The sequence below is a fragment of the Cladophialophora carrionii genome, assembly GCF_000365165.1.
Source record: "Cladophialophora carrionii CBS 160.54 unplaced genomic scaffold supercont1.3, whole genome shotgun sequence".
In the NCBI taxonomy this organism is placed as follows: Eukaryota; Fungi; Ascomycota; class Eurotiomycetes; order Chaetothyriales; family Herpotrichiellaceae; genus Cladophialophora; species Cladophialophora carrionii.
Window position 1 is genome coordinate 199,526 of NW_008481828.1, and position 22,366 is coordinate 221,891.

Below are 22,366 nucleotides of genomic sequence, written 5' to 3' on the forward strand. Positions count from 1 at the left end.
TTCCCGTGGGGTCTGGGATTTGCTGTGAACGGCTTACGAGGACGAGTTCGATCTCAGTCGGGCCGGAGTATATTTCCGTGTCCTGTGGGAAAAACGAGCCGAAATCTGTGCAGTGGGGCCCAAGACCCTGCGGGCGCGCAATGGAGGGACGGTGTGGTCAAAGGCACGAGAGTTTTCTAGTTGACGGAAGGATCGAACTTGCAGCCTTGCCATATGCAGTACTCGTACGTACTTTGCTGTTTTGTCTGCGGCTACGAGCGAGTCGAGCGACTGGAGAGCGGAGAGTGAGACGAGAGTGAAAGAAAAGCGGGAGTCTGACAGGCATCCAACACAGCGCCCATCACGTTGGGACCACGCGGCATGAAATGCGACTTTGGTCAGACGCCCCCCCTGCCCAACGACGCCCAATATCTCTCATTGGGCCTGCCTGAGAAAAGGTTCAGTCGGCGGTTGAAAATATCGACCACTGAAGCCCCTCCAAGTCGCCTCGTGCTCGTGTCGATCGATGCTCGGATGTAGAGACCCACGGCGCTCGCTGCACGATATTACACATGACACACCACTCCCGCCTGCGTCGATTCTCTTTAATCTCCATCTTTCCTTGAAGATCATCTCTACCCCTGCTTCCTTGCATAGCGGCCTTCGAGGCACTCCGTTCTCGACCTCACCCAGCACCACTGACACCCGCGAGCCACAGCAGGGCTCATCGTGGCCGACGGCGCGGCATCGGCAACGGCACCAATCATCGGATCACCCGCCGGCGACTGACTTTTCACGCAGTCCTCGCACCTTGCCCATGCGAGGCAGCTTCTTTCCATGAACCGCTCGCGGCGCCAGACACCCGGTCCGATGTTGGAGTTCCTTGAATATGCTAGCAACATCCCTATCCCCTAACATCTCACCTGCGACTGCCCGAGAGACGGGCGTTGCCCTATACTCAACGTCTCCTCGAATCCATTATGAGAAATCGGCCTCACTCTCTGCCAGTTCTCGCCCTGCCGCCGTCGAACAGACGAGTCCCGTCGCACGCAAGCGCCCTCTCTCATACGACATCGATTTCCAAAAGCCTCGCAGGTTACCGAGCACGAAATCCCTAGACCGCTACGGATATTCTCCCCGCGTCCAACCCCGCCCGAAAATGGTGGATGCTTCCACACAATACTCTCCCCCCAACCAACAGAAAGCAGCACAGACTCCCACAAGTACTATTGCGGGACTTCAACTGTCCGAAAAGGAGGATCATTCACCCAAGGCCGCCCCTCTCTCGTCCGCGACGAAGCGCCGTGACGGCACCGTTCCGAATCAGACGAGACCGGAAATCACGACAGCGCAAGCGCAGATAAAGAGACAAGCTGTGGAACCAGCCACGGCAGCACGCACCCCTGTGAATGGCGTCGTGCCGGAAGAAGAGCCGAGCGTGGAACAGTCTCCGGTGAAGAAGGCCCGTCCAGATGCTCCGCCAGTACGGATAATGCCCCTGCAATACGAAAACTGTAACACCCGGGATCTGGTGGTCCTGATAGCTTCCATGTTGATGGAGCTGATCCGGTACAACGATGCCATTCCACTGAAGGATGGCCAGCTTACGCGCTTCCACTCACGAGCACCCCCTGGGATTTCGGTCCTCGACTACCTCCAGCGACTGACAACCCACGCAACATTGTCGCCTCCTATATTACTCAGCGTGGTCTATTATATTGATCGCCTGTGCGCCCTCTACCCCGCTTTTACTATAAGCAGCCTCACTGTGCACCGGTTCCTCATCACGAGCTCAACAGTGGCGAGCAAAGGCTTAAGCGACTCGTTCTGGACGAACAAGACCTATGCCCGAGTTGGTGGCGTGAGCATGAAAGAACTCGCACTTTTAGAGCTCGAGTTTCTCACCAGGATGGAATGGAGAATCGTGCCGAAACCAGAGGTATTAGTAGACTATTATAAGTCTCTGATCGCCCGGAATTCGCAGTACCAGCTCGAAGGTACATAATATCAGCCTGCGACTAGGGGCGGATTTTTCTTGGTCGATTTGGCTTTTAGCGTTCGCTGAGCCCGCCCTGAATAACTTCTTCAGAGAGCAGCCTCATGTTTAGGAACAGGGGGGCAGCGGGAGGAGGTGGAGGCTGTCTGTAATGCTCAGTTCATGAACGAAACAAGTCCACGGGAACCAGGGTTGACGGCCGACAACAATAATAATGATGCTGTGAGCACGAGCACAAGTTCAACTGCCATGAGCGAGAGGGTGACTGCTTTGCGGTTCCCATTTAGAGCAGTGCTGTACGATACCTTATGCAGGATTGAATCGAATTATCATCATGTTTCACGCGCTGACGGTCCGATCAGCGGCCTCTTGAATGCCCTCATTCTCCACATACAGTAGCCCATATGACAAGACCATCGCACAAATCTTACGCCAAACCTTGGACAAGGCCCTAACCCTATCGTCCCGACCACGCCGTAGTTGAGAGTACGCGCCAACAGAGGCCAGCAATAGCGCAAGATACAGGACAGTCCAATGCGGTCATTCTGCCAATATGCCTCAGCCACAAACGAAGGGGAGATCTGCGGACTTTCGAGGAGATCTCAACTCTTGCCCAAAGATCCTAATCACTTGCTCTCTTTTGGCTTGAACGAAGCAGGCTCTCTGAACCAAATATGCGAGGAATGGTTCTCGGTTTTGTTGGTGCGATTCGTGTCCACGACCGTGAACAACCGATGCTTCGTGGCATTCATGGCCGACCAACCGACAAAATATTCGACAAGAGCCTTATCCCGTGCGTCTACGGCGTCGGCACTCATGTCAGCCTTGTCCCATGGGACGACGTACGCCGGCAAGCCTTTAGGTGACACGACGAGTTCCTCGTCCTCGCTCGCAGGATGATCTTTGATGAATTTCTCGGGGTCCTCATGGTGGCGCCTCTTGGTGGACGACTCTTCGGACGAGCGCGCACGCAGCCTGTACGAGATTTCGAGCATGCCGATATATCTGGCTTGCACGTTAGCTTTCCCGTCTCACGGGGAGGGATACGCAGCGAGGAGAAATACCCACCTCTGCTGAACCTCGTGCTCGACCACGTCAATCCGACGCAAGATCCAGGACAAGAAATCCGGCAAAAGTACCAGTTTCCAGAACTGCGCTTTGCCGGTCGAGGCGTCTTCGAACCATTTCATGGCCAACAACGCTCCTTCTGAATGGTTCTTCATCGAGTCCTCGGTGATGCACAGAACTGTGCCACGAGGGAAGAGTCTGGTGAGGGCAGATCTCCGGTCGGACCGGTGCTCGCTCGACTCTCCGAATGACAATTTGAAACAAGACAGAGATGCCGATCGAAGGTATTTGTATAAACTAGGCATGTCGCAATAACAGGGGTACCGCTCGTGGAAGATGATAACGCCTGGTTGGTCCCCAATTTCGCCTTTGAAGTCAGTCCAGTCGCTCTCTCCGCTGTCAGCATAGATCTGACGAGACCTCATGTGCTGGGATAGCCATTCCTCCAGAGCCTTGGCGTCTGCTGGGTAAGAGTTCGCGAATGCGATGAATACACGCGGCCTCTTTTGTGTCCGATCTGGCCCGAAAATCATCGCGTCAAAATTTGCCGGGAACAATATCCGAGACTCTCCAGCGGGAGAGAAAGGCGTCCAATCCATGGCATCATTGAACGGTATCAAGTCCTGCCTATGGGGAGACTTTGGAGTGTGAACAGGGGTCACTCGGTCTTTCCTAGGCGATGATGAGCCTAATATCGGCGTTGGCAGTTCAGTAGGACTCTGTGCATAGGTAGAGGCTTGCTCTGGAGAAGGCAATGGCAGATGCGGTCGCGAGAGATCAGTCTGGGACCGAATTGCTTGGCCCGTATTTTGGTTGTACGACAACGGCTGCGCGTCTGCCATTCCTAGTTTTTGCAAAGACACCCCTGGAAACTTGTTCAGAACAGCAAGATGCAAGCGAGACTTGGAGTTAGGAGGCGGAGCCTGCTCCAGATGCTGCCATCCCTGTGCTTGAGGCGAGAAGAGCACTAGCAGAAGAGTGTCTCCAGGATACTCCCATACAGCACCAAGGTTGTTTTCCTCGAGGTATTGAGTTAGACTGTCAGCGGCCGCTTGTGTATCTTCGTAAGGCTCGATTGCTCCTACGCCATGTCGGCGCCTATCGATCTGCAATGCCTCAGTCAACACTGCGCCGAACACGCCGGGCTAAACCCATGACTCACGTTCTGCGATAAAAATGAAAACCCATCAACATCCATTACGAGCCTCTGCTCAAAGTGAAGTTGAATTGACCTTGCGTGCGGATCCTTGAGGTGAATTATCTTCCCACTAGTCCACCAGGGCAAGCAGACAAATCTCACATCTCCTACCACGTGATCTCCAAATTTTAGGTTGATAATGACCTCTCCTTTTCTAAAGGTGCGGCCATTGGAGGCAGTATGGATCTCGTCTCCCGTGAACGGGGGCTTGGCAGAAGGTCGCCTAGAAATGTGCTTGTCTAGACCCGGCTGGTGTAAAGCCGTCTCTGCCCGCGCAGGCACATCGGACTTGCTTGCCTTGTGAGGCTCACTGTTTGGAAGCGGCCGTCTGTCGACTTCTGATCTCTCTGATGCTGCAGACAGAACTGCATTAGCAGACACTCTTCTACCAGGCCCCGGTGTGTCTAGAGGTGGAAGTTGTGGTGCTGTTGGAGCGAGGGGACCATGAGATACTGTTCGTGCAAGTAGCGGTCTCGCAGCTCCAGTTTGCTTCTCTGTGGGCCCTGATGCCAATGAATTGCGAAGGCTAGTGGTGTCATCCAATGCTTGTCTTTGCGGATGTTGGGTGGGTGCGTCTATGTTCCAAGCATCATTCGCAGCGGTCGACTGGCGCTCCTCTGCAACTGTATCACGGGCCTTGGTGGTGACGTCTCGTTGTGGCCCTTCATCTTTGGGGCTGCCGAGAGTGTCGACTGGGTCATGTGCATCTTGTATTGACAGTCGATTTGTTTGGGAATCTTCTGGCACAAACAGTGGAGAGTCTTTGCCTGCATCCCTTTGTGATGTATCCTGACGAGCAAACTGAGTCTGATTAACCCATTCATCGGGTGACTTCAGGTCGAGTTTCGACATGTCAGGCGGAGGTTCTCGACGAGCCTTTTTCACGAAGTTGTTTTGATGACTCAAGTTCCTGAACCGCTGTCCCGTCTTGTCCTTCAGGTGGCTTGCCGTGGCTGCATTTTCGCTCATACTCAGCTTTCGCGGCCGCGGTGCAACGCCGACGTTATCCGACTCTCGTGGCACATTTGTGTGATTTGTAATAACTCCAGAGGCGCTATTCTTCGACGTCTGAGCAACATTGTCCGTTTTCTTTGTGACTTTTGGCAAGGACGACGACAGAGTAGAGATGGCTTCGGCGCTTCTAGAAATGGGGCTATCGACGCTGCTTGTCAGATTCTTCGAAGCAGCTGAGGCGGAGTTTGCATGTCCATGGGATTTCACTTGAGCAATACCCTTTTTCGGCGACATGTGCTGGTCTGAACGTGGACGCTTCGGTGTTAAAGAAGGATCGTGTGGTCGTCTCATTGATTCCTCCCAGAGTCGCTTCGTCCTGGGTTTTTCTGCCAATTTTTGCTCTCTCGCAAGTCTCTTTTGCTCCTGGGCTAGCTGAAACGCGTCCATGCGCGCCTGGACTCGAGCAACTTCATCTTCGTCCAAAGTGTCATGTTTCGCGAGCTGTTGTTCCCAATCAGCAAGCGTCGAGGGGGTCAAAAAGCTCTCCGCTGGCTCCCACGTGCACTGTTCGTCGCCAAAGTTGAGCCATTTGACCAGGTACACGGTCCTCCCTTCGAAGGTGGACTGCTTGAGGATACGTTCGACCTCATACTCAGGTTCCTCTCCGGGGTCAGACGCAAAGCTATCGTTGTCAGACATGGATTAGTTGCAGACGAGAAGCCAGGCATTCAGCGAAAGGCGGATCCAGGTGGAAGCATTAAGACTCCAAAGTGATCAGGGCAAAATGGCCATGTTCTCCGCAACAAAGCAACATGAATAGAGGTCAACGCAGATGCAATACCACACCGAAAGCTCATTCCTTGATTACGGCTTGAGCGTCATCGCCGCCCTTCCCAGTATGCACAGTCTCTCACGACGGGCGCGAGAGTTGGGTGCTCACCTTCAATGCAGTTTCGTCGATCTCTAGTCTGTCATTGACAACGAGGCGAGCGTGAAGATGAGGTGACGGAGCGTAAACGGAGATACAAACTTCCGAGCCTTGAGTCAGCTCACCACGTGACTGCCAAGCCCCGTTCAGGCTGCGGTTCGGAAGCACGTTCGGATTGCCATCTAGGCGACGGTTCAACAACTGGCATTGTCCGCAAACAATCACCACCTCCTTCGTGCACTGTCACATTCCACTTCCACCGGGATCTCGAAGAAAACGGGCGGTGGTATCCTAGTCGTCAATTCCGCTGCTGGGAAGGTTGATTCTCGCCTTGTCATCCTCGTTTCGATCACGGCTCACCCTTGACATTCTTCCAACCATGGCCAACGACGAATATGACTTCCTGTTCAAGGTTGTCCTGATCGGAGACTCGGGCGTCGGCAAATCCAACCTATTGAGCCGTTTCACACGCAACGAATTCAACCTCGACTCAAAATCCACCATCGGCGTCGAGTTCGCAACCAGGTCGATCCAGGTCGATACCAAGACAATCAAGGCACAGATATGGGACACTGCGGGCCAAGAGAGATATCGGGCCATCACCTCAGCATACTACCGAGGAGCAGTCGGCGCCCTGCTCGTCTATGATATCAGCAAGCACCAGACGTACGACAATGTCACGAGATGGTTGAAGGAGCTCCGGGACCATGCGGACGCCAACATCGTGATCATGCTGGTTGGGAACAAGAGCGATTTGAGACACCTGCGAGCCGTTCCTACGGAAGAAGCCAAGCAATTTGCTAGTATGTGAACTTTGGATCTGTAGCTGGACAGACCGGGCTAACACAGGCGCAGGCGAGAACAACCTTTCGTTCATCGAGACGTCGGCCTTGGACGCAAGCAACGTCGAATTGGCATTCCAGAACATCTTGACCGGTAGGCCAAGGCGTGATTCTGCTTGATGATTGGATGCTAATTGCCGAAAGAAATCTATCGAATCGTCTCGAGCAAGGCGCTCGACAGCGGAGATGCTGCTCAGGCACCGACTGGAGGTGTGAAAATCGACATGACGCCATCTGGCACGAGCGACTCGAAGGGAAGCAAATGCTGCTGAGCTGCGGCAACACTGGATCTCCAGCCTAGAGATACGAGGAGCACGGCGTTTCCTGATTTTGCGCATGCTGGGGAGTGATGTATCGAATGTGATCATGAATGAAACATCCATGGTGGATGGCTGTGGCTTGGGTCTCATCGGAGTAATACAGGTCCTTCCCGATCGCAATGTAAGACTCTTCACAGAGCTACTTGTCCATCTCCCTCCCTTCCAGCCGAGGGTGCGGTATTGACACAGTGAGCGCTTCGACAGTGACCCCTGCCAGTCAAGTGATATCCGTCCTTGCGTCTTATTTACGACCTGTGCCGCTCGAGAATATTCAAGATCTTTGAAGAGTATACAGACGACCCATTGTTTTTGGGGCCGGTGTACGGCGTATGGGTCTCCGGTGCAGCTTGCAACTCACCAAAGCTAACAACGACATGGATCGGCAACTCAGATGTCTCTTGAGGTATTGACGAGCTTCCGCGCTTCCTTCCAGTCGGGTGGATCACAGCATATCCCACCAGCGCAAAGGTCATGCATGTCCAAGTGGGAAATGCTGTTATCTCTCTTGTCCTTTGCGAATGTCCCGTCCCAAGCCCCAACTACCACAAACGCAACGATCCGTGCACTCTTTCTGGAACGTGCGCGTTATCCTGAGCGCACCCTATCGGAGCATCTCGGTATGTGTTCTTTGGAAATGCCGCTGCTACTCGCACCTCGTCCTAGTGCTTGCTTGGCTGCGTATCACACCGACCCCAAGTCGAGCGACAGAGGCATCGAACAGCTAGAAAGGCAGGGTTATACCATATGGGTTCGTGTTGCCGACGTAACGAACCGATGTCGTGGCGGATGTTGTGGACGTTGAAATCATTGACACGCTGTCAGGGATATGGACATGGACATGGACATGGACAAGGATGCGGCACAACGCATACGCACACGCACACCCCGTACGCACTCACAAGGTGGAATAAACGGTACGCCCAGCAAAAGCATGACCCTTTGCACTGTGGTAAGGAATGAGCGCCCCAGATTGACTCGAGAAAGAGGTTCGACTGCCCGCGTTTACACTCACACGTTGATTACTAATACATACATGGTTTTATTTGGGTCGCTCACATTGACCCGGCCTCTTCAGTTCAGCTTCACGTTCCGTATACGCACAGGGCAGTTGGGTAGCGAAGTACGTCCCGAGGCCTCTCTAGCCTCCCGTCTTGAGCCTCGAATTCCCACGCGGTAAGACACTGAAATGCAGCCTGCGATAGAAACCCCCATCAGCTATCGCCTGACGCGTGAGGAGCATACCGGCAAAGACGGCAGCTATCCAGCTCAACCATCGTCCCGGGTCCGGGCCTTAGGGGGTCGCGAACATTGGGGGAGGTCGCTTGGCAACGTGGTCGCCTGACGGATCAATGGGTTGTTCATGTGCTCCGTACGAGGACCCCATACCCCATATCATTGTGTAAGTTCATTAGGTAGTCTCGCTACGAGAACGAATTGCGGGGAAGAAAGCCTGAGGTATGAGTGACTCCGTATGTGACCGTCCGTCTTCACGAGGTCTACGACGTAACCCACACGGGCTGGTCCATTGCTCCGCAGATCATATCCTCGGCTACCCTGAGTGCCATCTTGGCGAAATGCTTGCCCCAGCAGCCGGCGAAGAGGAGGGATGGGGTGAAAGGGAGGGACGGCAAGTTATTGTACCTGCCTATTCTTCCCATCCCTCCTCGTTGTCACTCACCGAACGTGCGCTGATATCGAAGAATTGGCGATCGGTGCCGTCCACCTTCGAAAGCAGCAGAGACAGGGAGAAACCATGGCATCCACGGAATCTCACACCAACGGCACAAGCACCACAGGGAATCCAGGCGTTGACTACGATGTATTGGTGATTGGCGCTGGCTTTGGCGGTATCCGCACGTTGTACGAGCTTGGGAAGCGAGGCTTCTCAGCCCGAGCATTCGAGGCTGGCTCGGGCGTCGGCGGCACGTGGTACTGGAACAGGTATCCCGGAGCGCGGACCGACAGCGAGAGCTGGATCTACGTCCTGACGTTCCAGGAGGTGCTGGGACTGGACTGGGACTGGAAGGAACGGTTCCCCACGCAGCCCGAGGTGGAACAATACCTCAACCGTGTCACGGACCATCTCGATCTTCGGAAACACATCGAGCTCAACACCAAAGTCACGACGGCGCATTGGAACCCGACCAAGAACGTCTGGGAAGTCACCACGTCCAAGGGCAAGACCTACACGGCGACGTTCCTCATCACCGCCACGGGCCCGCTCGCCACCCCGTTGCCGCCTCCATTCCCGGGGCTCGACTCGTTCAAGGGCGAATGGTATCAGACGGGACTGTGGCCCAAGCACAAGGTCGACTTCGCCGGAAAACGTGTCGCCGTCGTGGGCACCGGCGCGACCGCCGTCCAGGTCATCCCCGTGGTCGCGCACAACGCCAAAACCTTGACCGTCTTCCAACGGACGCCCAACTTTGTGCTGCCCGCACGGAACTACCCGATCCCGGAGGACCAGCAGACGGCACTCCGACGTGACTGCGAGGCGGTGCTGCGCCGCGCGCGGACCCAGAGCTTCGGCATGGACATGGTGGACGCGACGCTCAAGTCGACGGATCTGGAGACCGAGGCCGAGATCCAGCGCGTGCTGGAGTTCGGGTGGGAGATTGGCGGGTTCCGCTTCATCTTCGAGACCTTCGCCGACATGCTCACCAACGCCAAGTGCAACGAGGCGGCCGCCGAGTTTGTGCGCAACAAGATCCGGTCCATCGTCAAGGACAAGGAGACGGCCGAGCGGCTGTGTCCGTACTACACCATCCTGTCCAAGAGACCGCCGCTGGGGCACTTCTACTACGAGGCCTTCAACCGCGACAACGTCGAGCTGGTCGACGTCAGTCACGACCCCATCCGAGCCATCACCCCGACTGGCCTCCGCACCGGCGCGAAGGAGTACGAGTTCGACATGATCATCTTCGCCGTCGGCTTCGACGCCGTCACGGGCACGCTGGCCGCCATCGACATCCGCGGCGCCGAGGGCCAACACCTGGGCGAACAGCTCAACCGGGACATGGAGACCGCGTACGGCATCACCGCGCCGGGCTTCCCCAACCTGTTCATGGTGTCCGGTCCGCAGGCGCCCTTTGCCAACATCCCCGTCGTCATCGACAACACCGTCGACTGGATCGGGAGGACCGTGTCCTACATGCACGACCATGGCCACCGGCGCATCGACACAAAGGAGGAGGTCGCGCGGCACTGGAAAGAGCAGGTCGAAGCCGTTTTCGCCATGACGGTCCTGCCCGAGGGGGCCAAGAAGACCCATTCGTGGTATGTCGGCGCCAACCTGGAAGGCAAGCCTGTGAGGCCGCTGTTCTGGTTCGGTGGGGTCGCGCCGTACTTTGCATTCTGTGACAAGGAGATCGGCGATGGATATCCCGGTTTCGCATTCTCGTCCGATCAGTCCGGTGGAGCCGTCCAAGCCAGACTCTAGAAGATGTATGGATGGGGGAGCATGCTGAAAGTGTTGCATATAGTGTCTTGAATGGCCCTCTCTTTAATACGTCACTATCAATCGTTGTTTCAGTATAGGAATTGCGACGACAGGGCGCCTTACTCGGAGAGCACTCATGCAAGACGTGGGATTGCACTCATATACGAGACAAACAAAGAAAGACCAAGTCCGTTACTTTGTGGAAAACGATCAAAATCACTCTCTGTTGAACTGTTGCCTATTGACAATGCCCATCTTGCCATCCCATATGGCCTCCCGTGCTTGCTGCACGTCTACACCCCGAGCGTGCAGAACCGTCAGCCAATCCTGGAACAACAAAGACCTCGAGTCGAAAAAGCACTGATCGTGAGTCTGCTGCTCGATGAATCTCTCCACGTCGGCACGGCGGATGGTATTGTCATACAGCCACAGAATCTGCGCGGGCGAGAATTTCAGAAACGACTGGACCAGATAAAAGTTCTGCAGATCACTGCCCCATCCTTGCATGTGCCTGATCCGGAGTTCTTGCACGGTGGGTTTGTTCAGGTTGTGATCGGCGTCGCGTGAGTTGTGAAACAGATCCTCGTATGCTGACCACATAGACTCTAGAGGGCGGAGATGCGGATATTGTAGGGACAAGTGATATTTTTGAGCGTCTTCGGGGACGCGCGAGTACACTTCTCCGTCTGTGGGACAGATTTCGGTGGCAAGCAGCTGTTCCAGCATGCCCCGCAAGTCCTCCATTTCAAAGAGCTCATCGTTCGACCACGAACGTAGCAGTTGAAGTCGCTCTGACGCGGCAGTCAAATCGGTGCGTGGAACGCGGTATGGGAACTGATAAAAGGCTTTTGCATAGCTCCACATCCGGTAGATTGCCCGTCGCAGTCGTCGAGCCTCGTGCGCATCCAGAAACCGGCGTTGCACGCTTTCCACACCGGTCCACCTGAATTTAGGATACAGGTCAACATAGCGCCGTGCCACCCGAGCAACGGCCGTGACTTGGGATAGCAGAGCGAAGGACATCGGTGGAGTCCGCCGCACATGCAGCAATTGGTTGTCATTCTGTGTCAGGAGTTGTATAATGTCTTCCACCGGTCCATCCGTCTCGTCGAGGGCGCGGAAGAACAGTGTCAATTTCTGGGATTTCGGTAATATGTTGTAAAAGTAGCGACAGGTGAGCGAGAGGCTGATGATATCGGGAACAGAGGAAAGCGACTCGAAGATACGAGCGAGGAGTTCTGGTGCCAGACTTTGCATGGCCATGGTTCTGTGCCTGTTAGCTAGTGACGCTCCAACCCAGTCAGTCTGGCGTAACATACGTCAATTCTTGCAGTGTGATATGTGTATCTGCGGACAAGTTGTGGTGTGCAGCGATACGCTGCAACGGCTCGACGGATTCAAAGAGTCAACACCCCGACATTGGGGCTATCCAGAACAATGATGTGAGCGCATGCGTTAGAGGAAGTGGAAGGTCTGAGTGTTGGAGTGCCGCTCCGCCGCAGCGAGCAGCACAAATACACCGCATCCATCCCGTTGGAAGAGGAATGAAACGCAGGTGTCTTTGGGTCACATACAAACGGGACGAAGAAGCAGGCTGTAAGAGGGGAGAGGGGGACGAGGGAAGAGGGAAGAGGGAAGACGGAGGAGGATGGCCACGTCTGCGGAGAGTCGGAAAGGGCGGTCTAGGTCTTGGCAAGGCTGTCGAGTTGCCATGACGAACGATATAATTAATGATGACTTGATAATCGAGAGACACAATGAGGTTGGGACTTATATCCCGGCTTCATGGAATTGGAACAGAACATCTGACGCCCGGCAGCAAGCAATGCCCGCCTCAACGTTGTTCAGCTGTTCCGCAACGGTTGCACCTGCGTCTGTCTCCTCGCACGCTTGAACGCTTCAGGCTGGTCCGAACAGATGGTGAAGGACATTCAAGTATCCCTCTGGCGACGTATCTTGTTCCCCTCCACATGCAGCGCTTGGGACAGGATGCCACGCTACCTCACGCGGCCTGCGTTCTCCGGCCGTTGCTATTGCGGAACGGCAGAGCTCAGCGTTCGTGCCAGTCCTCATCGCGTTACTCGCTCCTGGTGGCATCACGCTTGTGGTAATCATGGCTGGGGTCACGAACGAAGCTGGCCAGGACCCATGCTATCTAGCCCATGTGGTGGCCATCGGGCCTGGCCGCCTCTTTACCGTCTCTGCCAATTGTGAAGTGTCGTGGGCGAAAACTGACAATCGCTTGCGAGCCGGGGTGGAGAGCGAGGCGGCGTGTTTGGATTTTGCGAACAGAGACGCAGCCGAAGGCGCTTTCCGCAAGCTGATCCGGGTGTGTGCGTTACGTCTCGACATGCCACCTTGACTCAGCCAAACAATGTCGCGTTGTCTGTTGCCAATCTCTTCCTCTTTGATCCGGTATTCAAACCCAGTGTCTTCCTCTTGACAGCAAGGTCTTCTGCACCACCTCTTCGGGATGCGTATTTGTTGGCTCTTCGCGCCCTCGTTTCCGCACGCAGGGCATTAGGGCTGACGAACTGTTTGTTCTCGAAGATGACCGGACCACCGAAGCTACCTTCCAGGATGACGACCGGAGTAAGGACGAACCGTGGTCCGATTTCGACCAGTGACATGTCGCCTCCTTTGGCCTGTGCTTTGTCGGCTGTGCGAGGGTCGTTCTCGCGAATCTCGTAGACGCGGATCCAGATCTTGCCATCGAGTCCGTATATCCCAATAACTCGGTCCACGAACGGCTTCATACCACGCACGCCCTTTGGCGGCACACAGAATACTCCACGAAACATCTCCCGCAACAGCGATCGGTATTCCTGCCCCGGTATCTCTTCGTCAAAGCTCTTGTCGAAGACCACGATGCCCCTCCCACCCTTCAGGCAGTTGCCCCCGAACCCCAGCTCCGCCATAGTATGCACGTTCGTCACACTGAATTTAACGGTCGGCCCGTTAGGCGCGTGCGCCAGCCAAAGGTACAAGTCTTGTCCACGTTTCCGCGCTTCGAGAAAGAAGATGTAGTTACAGGAGTTCAGATCGGCGAGGGCGTTTAGAGCAGAGTTGTAGTTGCCAGAGGATTTGGTGTCCAGCTTCGTGTCTTTGTAAGTGTGGGGAAGGAGGGAATGGAGGTCGTTCAAAAGATGTCGGTGTCTGACGATTGTTAGTCGAGACTCTCGAGCAGGCCGGAAATATGCTGTACCGATATGAGACTCCCCGGGAAGTGAGCATCAGAACCCGATTCCTGATCTCCGACGGCAGTTGTGAAAGACCATTGCTCTTGGTCTGCTGTGCCGCCTTTCCCTCTTCGCTCGATGACTCTGCGCGGACAGTGTTGCTGCTGGCTGCAGACGTCTCTGAGCCTGGCTCGTCTGAGTCGGAGTCGCTGCCGGAGCGCAGAGCTGATCTGTACGCGGACGCCATGGTCGACAGAGTGTGCTGGATCGAGGTCAGTGTTGCAGTGAGGGCTCAGTAGCAACGTGCCGCGATCAGAAAATATGAGGCACAGAAAATATTTCTGCGGGGAATTTCGCAACGGACGCAAAATGTGGAGATGTTCAGCCTTGCACATGAAGTTCAGCCTTGCGCACGAAGGACATATGGTGCCGCTTAGTGTAAACCAGGCGTCATCAGCTTGGGAGAGGATACATCGATTGTTGAACAGCTTCGTACGGCCTCAGGAGATGGGTGCTACATGACTTCTTCCGCGTCAACTCTGAAGCTTTGGCACGGGCCAGCTCACATGCCACCGGCTCCGGTCACCCACCGGTGGAATCTCCACCTTCAGACTCGTGATGTTCACTGCTGTACCAGTAGTCTTCTTGGTTTGTAGGAGAGTGCCGAGCGTGGTGACCACAATTCCTGTACCTATGCACGCCTTCATTGAGTTTCGTACGTCTTGGGTCCATTCCCGTTCCACTACCGGTCCTGGTGGCTTGCTGCTTCCTCCCGGTGCCATTTCTGCTTTGGAGTCTCCCTGCGCGAAAGGGTGGAAGTTCCAGCCACCTTTCAACACCTCATCCCACGCCTTTCTGGCAGTTTGGACCAGGTTCGAGGCCTGAGTGATCAACTTCTCACTTGAAAGTCCACGTAAGGACGATGACTGCTGGGCTACGTCCATATCGATCGGTTCTGGAATGGACACATGGAGGAATGGTCGCATTCTCAGCTCATATCGTAGCGCATCAGTAGCATATGCATCGGTAGACTTGCGAAAGTGGCCGTGGCGCTGAAGAACCGTAAAGACTCTGTGCAGCGCTTTTGCCATAGCTTCTACCGCCTTGAGCCAGGTAAAATGGCGATATAGCAGCTGGAGTGTTGTCTGGGCTTCTTGTTGTCCTAACGAGGTTGGACGCTGTCGGGATGCGACAAAGAAAGTGATCCTCTCCAAGTGGTTGAGATGCGTGCTGGAGAGGAAAGACAGGTACCAGTACATGCCCGCAAATTCGTGGGGCGCGTAGATGGAGAGTTCAAAGCCCATCTGGAGGACGGTGCGGAGCTGGATAAGTTTGTAGTGATATACCCAACTGCTGAACGAATATGAGAAGGTGGGTTCTTCCCCAGCGAGGTACGGTCTGGCTGGTTCGTTGAGGATGGACTGGACCACTCCATCAAGGTCTTCTGCCTCCGCTTGAATCTGATCCCACTCGAGCGCTGCATGGCACATGGTACGTCTCACTCGACAACGATTGAGACACAGCGTCCGGAAGAGATTGAGAAATGACTGGCTGCACCGGTCCACAAACAAGTCCACTCGGGACCCAAGCTCTATTTGCTGGTCCTCCGGAAGATCATCCATTTGACCGGGATCGAGTAGCGCTTCCCCGGGCAAGACAAGAGATCCGATGTCGTGGACAATGAAGTCTTTGAAGGCGAATCGGCCTACTACCGCTCCGTTGAGGCTCAGAAAGGATTGAAGGAGAGCTCGGACATACACAGCCGGTTGTGGTTCCTGCGCCATGAAGTTCTGGTAGGCAACCAGAAGATCACAACTGGAGGAGATGTCCAGCATTTGAAAAGCTGTAGTGGCATCAGTCAGAAGCTTTTGGAGGAATGGAAAGGCTTTCCCCTTGTCGACAACGATCATTGGCCTCGGAGGTACGCTACTCGCTAATCGCCGTTGAATCTTGAGGGTGAATGCGACAGCAGAGGTTGGCCGTCCAAGGGAGGCGCTATTCTCAATCGTCCTGATCAATGCAATATGTCTTTCGAGAGTCGAAAGGCTCGGTCGTGCCCCACACTCGCATTCGTGGAAGAGCTTCAGGAGAGCAGACCGTGCCTCGAGTCGGCTTGACAATGCCGTCGTCAAGTGTGAGGAAAGCTCGCTGTGATCGAGCCCAGTGCGAGCAGCTTCCAATGAGTCCATCACTTCTCCCACCGAGAAATCGTGCAGCAACGGGCGATTGAAAATCTGCGTGGCAAAGTCTTCTTCCTTGGCTCCGTCAGATTCAGGAGTCGCAAATTACTCATAGCAAGACGCGTACCTCGTAGTAATGCTGACTCGTCACCATCGAGAGTACCAGGTCGCAACACTTGATCAAGCCCAGACAGTAAGGCTGGAAGACATCGCGCAATAACGAAGGAATGACTGCTGGAACTGGATCATGCCGCCAGAAACTTGCATCAGAGAGTCGCTTCGGCTCTGGCCACAGTAGCCGTTCGATATGGACCGACGTGAAGAGAGTCTGGGACAAGGGATAACCCATTTGCCATGCTACCTGAATGAGCGTCATGAACCGTTCCACAAAATGTAACGAACCACTCACCTCACGGTACATCAGTTCATCCATCAGCCATATGATTTCCTCTGCTGACAAGGCCTTCGTGGGATCGAATTCCTCGTCGCTCTCGGGATCAAAAGCCGTACATCCGCTGTCCATTTTGGGATCTCCAATCTGCAGACTCGTTAAGGCGTGTGGTTGTTTGTGTCTGGTACTGCCTACCTCCAAGGCACTGACAGCCTCGAACAATGTAAAGTGTTCATCTTTGATCAGCTTGCCGGGCGCCAATTCTGCAAATGCTGTCAGTCTTGAGAGAGACCATCAGACGGCCAACGGACTTGAGGCAGCGTTGCGGAATTCTCTGGTTATCTCATTTACTTGAACATTCGGGTGTATTATTCGTGTGTGCGCCATGGCGTCGGCTGCTTCTTGAGATGTAATCAAGGGAAGAAGGTTGGTGTTGATTCAAGGGTCTATAATTTTCTCTCCCTTCCGAATGCGCATGGGTACAGTACCGATTACTCTTGCCATGTGGACACGCCACCGGGAGCGGAACTATAGACACGAGGAGGTACCCGGTACGTGCCCTATGTAAGTGTGCGGGATTTATGAGGTATGCATATGAGAAAAGACTTTGGAAGAGACAGGCCAGCGGTCAGGAAAGCTCTCAAATGTCATGTGCGGGACTGCCTTGGACCGTGCATGCAAACTTCCTGCAACGCGACCCTCGATGTAATATGTACAGGTTTTCATGTCCAGCCTGGACGCATCTTCAGAGGCCCTGAACTGATCTAGCTTCTTGCTGTCCCTCCTCTATTTTGCTTCTCCCGTTGCGTGGTCGGCCATGGCGTCGGCATTCGCAGCACCAAGGTTTCTGTTCTCTCCCTGTTTGCCATTCTACCGCCTGTTAGTTTGCGTCCTCGTTGCGGAACCTCCTGAGCAATAGCTCACCTGCCACTTTGCGAATCTCAGGTCCATCTCGCCTCTTCTCTCAGCTTGTAGCCGGGGTCCTTCTTTCAGTGACCTGCGGACAACTCGTGCAGCGACTGCGAGGTATCGGTTGTAGCTGTCAATGTCAGTGGAAGAGCTTCGCGCTGTGTGATCGAACCGCCATACGTGAGACCGGCTGCTTTCCATTCGAACCCCATTTTGAGAATTTGTCGAGGTTATGGCACAAGGGGAGCTGCGTTGGTGACTTTGGTATCCTGGAGAGTGAGCTGCGAGCCAAATGCTCAAACGGAAGCTCCAGCCTGCCAAGGTCCGGATCGGTAAAAGTGAATATCCGTGCAGCCTCGTCAGTCGTGCAGCCTTGCCGGTACGTTAACGCGGAATCCACGCAATCAATATGCAAACGCATCTTGTTGAGAGAGCAGGTATGTATTTTTAGATTTGATCGTAGAGATTGTAGCTTCTCCACACATAGTAAATCCAACAGGAGAGATAAAGGTATACACCGTGCGCCAAGAGTCCGTAACTAAAGCAAAGGGCGGACCATGTCGTGGCTCAGCGAAACTAGAGTACAGACTGCTGGACTCATCGAGGAAAGCACTGCTGCTTGTGTACAGCGTCAGTCCGCGTTGGTTGATGAGATGGTATTACTAGCAACGGTACTTTTCCCGTAGATTGTCATATTCAATGGCAATTCTGAATCCCAGTGGAGGGAGATGTCTAGTTCCTGTGCTCCTTGCCACAGTGATACCGTTGACTGCCCGTTCGCAATGCGTAATTCCTGCCTCGGGGCACTCTAAGACTGATGCTGCAGATTCATATGTCTCGAAGAATGGCAATCGACTCGTCGATGCGGTGGATCTCCGTCGTGAACCAGGACTCTTTTTGCCTCCATCTGTACAGTTCTTGCAGCTCCGCGGCCGGGAGTATTTCCACTTCAGTGCCGTCTTCTAATCGTTCGACTTTGCTGAGTGTTGACGCAACCTTCTCCCGTTCCAGATGCAAGCGCTCATACATCCGTGACATTGTCTTGTACAATTTGTCTAAGAAGACTTTCTGTACTCGTTCCGCGTCGTGGAAGTACAGAAAGATGGTATTTTTAGGTTGTCTCTGTGGGTCTTTCGGAACTTCTTGCAGCTCGAGAAATCCCATTGTCTGAAGGGCTGACAGGCACTTCCGGAGCTCTTTGGCGTTGAGCAATCCGATATCCAGCATCGTCCTCTCGTCAAGTTTTCCTTTGTCAGCCAGCATTCGGACGACCCTCAAAGCCGGTTCTGTCAGGCTCTCGCCTATGAGTCGATAAATCTCTTTGTCTCGTAAAAAATTGGTGAACTTCCTTTTGTTGATGGACCAAGAATTCGAGTTGTTCGGCTCCTGTAGGAGGAATGTGAAATTCCCTTCCGCGAGAACTGCAAGATGATGTTCGATGATTCGATCTTCCCCTGCGGCTCCATTCGGCTGGTCACTGTGATGGCCGTTCGTCCCATTCGGCCTGCCACCACCGTTCGCTTTACCATGGAATACATCAGAGCATAACTTCGCAGCATCCAGCCGTTGTACTGCATTCGCTGGGTTTTCAACTAATCGTACTGGTAGCGACCTTGGGTCGACGTCAGTAATCTGCGAACATGCCGCTCGTGCGACTTGTGCAATCTGTTTGCCGAAAATCTTCTCGGCCATGCCAGCCACTCTGTCATTTCGTATTCGAATGATGAGATTCGAATAGTCGACGGAAAGGGTGGTGTTATCCTGCCTCGTTTAGTACGATTTTTGGTCACAGACAACGGAACTTACTTGAGTAGGGCTTCTGGTGAGTTCTTGCGATACATCATATGCCGAGATACTGCTATTGACACGTCTCTCAAGCTCTAAGTCGATTCTGGACTCGGCATCGGCTGCAATCTTCTTCCCTGTACCAGTTGGGATTAAGCCGTTGTCGCGCAGGGAGCGTTCGACGTCCTGGCGGCGATCGGACGGCGATTGAAAATGAGCTTCGCGGACGGCCTTGATATACCCGGAAGAAACAAGCTGTTTAAGCAGTGTTTGAAAATGACTTTTATCCATCGGCTGGGTCGAATCACTCTTCTCGAGAACTTCAGCTTCCAGTTCATGTGCTGTACCGAAACCCATGGCAGCCAAGGTTTCCATGATCCCCGCTGCAGAAGCCCCAAGGCTCCATTCGACCAGCTCAACGAGTCTGCCCGTGCGCATGATATTATAGGCGTAGGTGGTGTCCGCTTGATATGTCGACAAGCCTTCGTAGGTAGTGTGATGATAGACAAGGCGAAGCTGGATTAATGTGGCCACACCAACTTTGACCTGGCGAAGTGGAAGACGGCATTTCTGGGCGAGTTGCTGAACAGACAATCGGCCAAGCTGAGCGAGCTGCCGAAAGATTTGCTAAGCTCACAAGTTAGTGGTGGCCTCAGCTGTCGGGGCGGGACAAACAGACAGCAAGGAATGAACCATAGTAGTCTTCTACGATGTGACAGCAAAGCTTTGCGAACTCCTAGCACTCGGGTTAGTTTCACGATACACCGGTCTTGCAAATAAGTCCATACTTCCATGGTGTAACGTCGCTCAACACGTGACCGTGTCACACCGGGTTGGGGACGGGTTTCGTGTCCTGGAATAAAAACTTGTGCACAGTAACATCTGCAGGGCTGGATATGCTCAGTATGGAGTCGAACAGCCTCACATACGCCTCGCCAAAGAGTGTCAGCCTCTCGGCATCTCGTCGTGGGATTAATTCGAGACAAAACTTTGTGAGCGAGCAAGGCTGAGGAAGTGAGAAGTTCGGCGGGTCCGCGGGCTTGGCAAAATGCTCTATCGTGAATGGCTGTCACTTCTCGTCCAATCACATCGGCCGCAACTCTGTAAAGTTGATTGAAGCTCAACTCCCTCCAAGCTTCTGCTCAATCTGCCTGCACCACATTTCCGCTGTCCTGTCCCTCACACTTCGTCTACGATGGCTTCTCCAGCTGTGCTTGGCTCGAAGGCCTTGCGAGCTAGTAGCCGTCACGCTTCCGTCCGCTCCCTGCAGAGGCGAGGTCTCGCAGCAGCAGCTTCCGGCAGCTTTCAATATGAGACTGGGGATGCTGCGGGTGTTAAATTCGCCAGCAGAGATCTGCCAGGACCGACAACCACACTCACAGTCGTCGCGAAAGCCGGAACCAGATATCAGCCTCTGCCTGGGTACTCCGATGCCTTGGAGAAGTTTGCTTTCAAGGTTTGCTAGCGAAGGGGGCCATTCCTGTCTCACAGCTAACACGACCTCAGTCTACCACGAGACGGTCCACCTTGCGCATCACTCGAGAAGCAGAACTACTAGGCGGCGACCTGTCTGCTTACCACTCCCGGGAAAGTCTTGTTCTCCGGGCCAAATTCCTCCGAGAAGATCTGCCTTACTTCACTGAGCTGTTGGGAGAAGTCATAAGCAAAACTCGATACACAAGTTCGTATACTGAACAACAATACGCGGGAAGGTATATCTAACACCTTGTAGCCCACGAACTGGACGAAGAAGTTCTCAATGTCATGAAGTTAGCGCAAAAAGGTCTTCTGGGAAGCCCCTTGTCGCTGGCCATCAACTCCGTCCACGGCGTTGCATTTCATCGCGGACTCGGTGAACCGTTGTATGCGACCTCCTCCGTACCACAGCTCGGCTATCTCGACGCGGAAGATATTGCCAAGTTCAGCGAGAGTGCCTACACGAAGGAGAACATCGCTGTCGTCGCCAACGGAGCCAGTCATTCGGAGTTTTCCAGATGGGTGGGAGAGTTCTTCCAAGACGCTCGGGGCGGCTCCAAGCTCTCCGGCCCGGCCTCAAAATACTACGGTGGTGAAGAAAGAATCGCTCACGGATCTGGCAATGTCTTGATCCTCGGCTTCGAAGGCTCTAGCTCATTTACTGCTGGTTCAACCTACAGGCCCGAAATCGCTGTGCTCGCCGCCCTGCTCGGAGGAGAAAGCACAATCAAATGGTCACCTGGCTTCTCTTTGCTGGCCAGAACTGCGGAGAATTTCCCTGGAGTGCACATTTCTACTCAACATGCCGGGTATTCGGACGCTGGCCTGTTGTACATAACACTCACCGGCAATGCAGCTCAGATTGCAAAAGCCAGCAAAGAGGCTGTTGAGACGCTCAAGAAGGTCGCCGCCGGTGACGTCGCAGAGGAGGATATGAAGAAAGCCATTGCACTGGCCAAGTATAGGGCACTTGAGGCTGGACAGCAGACACAGGCTGGTCTCGAGGCTACTGGCAACGGTCTGATCGAAGGTGGCAAACCTTTCCAGATTGACGAGATCGGGTCGTCAATCAGCAAGGTTTCTGCCGACAAGGTCAAGGCAGTGAGTACCAGATTTGTTCCCACCAAGTCTTTCAATGCTAACAGTCGTGCAGGCGGCGAAGGGTCTCTTGGAGAGCAAGGCGTCAGTATCAGCAGTTGGAGATCTTTTCAGGTTGCCTTTTGCCGAAGAAATTGGTCTGAAGGTCTGAAGAGGGCGTGGTTTCGTTGTGCAGTGGGTGTCTGTAAAACTTGTAAATACCAGGAGAAGACCCAAAGAAGACATTTCCAAAAGAATACTGCATTCCCACCAAGATCATGTCCCTGCGTGTTCTATATGCCGGCATATCTGGATATTTGCTTCTTTCGCCTGTCAATCTGCTTTTTTGAAATGCTACACGAGCAACATCCAGTGTGCAGTCTAGATCAGGTGCTGCCTATTGAGCGTCTGTTGACAAATCCCAGATACGTTCAGACGATTGAAGTATGCTCCCAGCATTCACTACTAACTACGCACGTACGTACGTACGTACGCATATACAGTACATGCGTGGGCTTATCAGAAAATGCATCATCCCACGACCGTTGGTGTAAAGCTGGGGGGTCGGGGGTCGGGGGGGGGGGGGGGGGGGGTTGGCCAGTTTACGATAAGCCTCGTCAAGAGGAGGAGCTAATAAAATAAGTA

The 22,366-nt window shown here is 54.0% G+C and overlaps 10 protein-coding genes across 10 annotated transcripts; 4 read left to right on the forward strand and 6 right to left on the reverse strand.

Annotated features, from left to right (window-relative positions):
* Positions 1-868: 868 nt before the first annotated feature.
* Positions 869-1,984, forward strand: G647_03456 (uncharacterized protein; the record flags this gene model as incomplete). The annotated part of the gene is made up of 1 exon (XM_008727801.1): positions 869-1,984. One exon carries the CDS (start codon positions 869-871, stop codon positions 1,982-1,984), a length of 1,116 nt encoding a protein of 371 aa, XP_008726023.1.
* A 617-nt stretch (positions 1,985-2,601) lies between these two features.
* On the reverse strand, positions 2,602-5,894 carry G647_03457 (uncharacterized protein; the record flags this gene model as incomplete). The annotated part of the gene is made up of 3 exons (XM_008727802.1): positions 2,602-2,980; positions 3,044-4,149; positions 4,206-5,894. 3 exons carry the CDS (start codon positions 5,892-5,894, stop codon positions 2,602-2,604), a joined length of 3,174 nt encoding a protein of 1,057 aa, XP_008726024.1.
* A 608-nt stretch (positions 5,895-6,502) lies between these two features.
* On the forward strand, positions 6,503-7,237 carry G647_03458 (uncharacterized protein; the record flags this gene model as incomplete). Its single annotated transcript, XM_008727803.1, has 3 exons — positions 6,503-6,926; positions 6,979-7,059; positions 7,110-7,237. The coding sequence occupies 3 exons, from the start codon at positions 6,503-6,505 to the stop codon at positions 7,235-7,237; spliced, it is 633 nt and encodes a 210-aa protein (XP_008726025.1).
* A 1,801-nt stretch (positions 7,238-9,038) lies between these two features.
* Positions 9,039-10,724, forward strand: G647_03459 (uncharacterized protein; the record flags this gene model as incomplete). Its single annotated transcript, XM_008727804.1, has 1 exon — positions 9,039-10,724. One exon carries the CDS (start codon positions 9,039-9,041, stop codon positions 10,722-10,724), a length of 1,686 nt encoding a protein of 561 aa, XP_008726026.1.
* A 216-nt stretch (positions 10,725-10,940) lies between these two features.
* G647_03460 (uncharacterized protein) lies at positions 10,941-11,987 on the reverse strand (the record flags this gene model as incomplete). The annotated part of the gene is made up of 1 exon (XM_008727805.1): positions 10,941-11,987. The coding sequence occupies one exon, from the start codon at positions 11,985-11,987 to the stop codon at positions 10,941-10,943; it is 1,047 nt and encodes a 348-aa protein (XP_008726027.1).
* A 1,100-nt stretch (positions 11,988-13,087) lies between these two features.
* On the reverse strand, positions 13,088-14,150 carry G647_03461 (uncharacterized protein; the record flags this gene model as incomplete). Its single annotated transcript, XM_008727806.1, has 2 exons — positions 13,088-13,880; positions 13,930-14,150. The coding sequence occupies 2 exons, from the start codon at positions 14,148-14,150 to the stop codon at positions 13,088-13,090; spliced, it is 1,014 nt and encodes a 337-aa protein (XP_008726028.1).
* A 286-nt stretch (positions 14,151-14,436) lies between these two features.
* G647_03462 (uncharacterized protein) lies at positions 14,437-16,861 on the reverse strand (the record flags this gene model as incomplete). Its single annotated transcript, XM_008727807.1, has 5 exons — positions 14,437-16,158; positions 16,211-16,444; positions 16,493-16,621; positions 16,670-16,737; positions 16,786-16,861. 5 exons carry the CDS (start codon positions 16,859-16,861, stop codon positions 14,437-14,439), a joined length of 2,229 nt encoding a protein of 742 aa, XP_008726029.1.
* Positions 16,862-17,260: 399 nt separating this feature from the next.
* G647_03463 (uncharacterized protein) lies at positions 17,261-17,595 on the reverse strand (the record flags this gene model as incomplete). The annotated part of the gene is made up of 3 exons (XM_008727808.1): positions 17,261-17,344; positions 17,399-17,513; positions 17,564-17,595. 3 exons carry the CDS (start codon positions 17,593-17,595, stop codon positions 17,261-17,263), a joined length of 231 nt encoding a protein of 76 aa, XP_008726030.1.
* Positions 17,596-18,211: 616 nt separating this feature from the next.
* On the reverse strand, positions 18,212-19,962 carry G647_03464 (uncharacterized protein; the record flags this gene model as incomplete). Its single annotated transcript, XM_008727809.1, has 4 exons — positions 18,212-19,144; positions 19,190-19,795; positions 19,848-19,904; positions 19,957-19,962. The coding sequence occupies 4 exons, from the start codon at positions 19,960-19,962 to the stop codon at positions 18,212-18,214; spliced, it is 1,602 nt and encodes a 533-aa protein (XP_008726031.1).
* A 401-nt stretch (positions 19,963-20,363) lies between these two features.
* On the forward strand, positions 20,364-21,893 carry G647_03465 (uncharacterized protein; the record flags this gene model as incomplete). The annotated part of the gene is made up of 4 exons (XM_008727810.1): positions 20,364-20,624; positions 20,675-20,849; positions 20,901-21,745; positions 21,798-21,893. 4 exons carry the CDS (start codon positions 20,364-20,366, stop codon positions 21,891-21,893), a joined length of 1,377 nt encoding a protein of 458 aa, XP_008726032.1.
* Between the last annotated feature and the right edge of the window lie 473 nt (positions 21,894-22,366).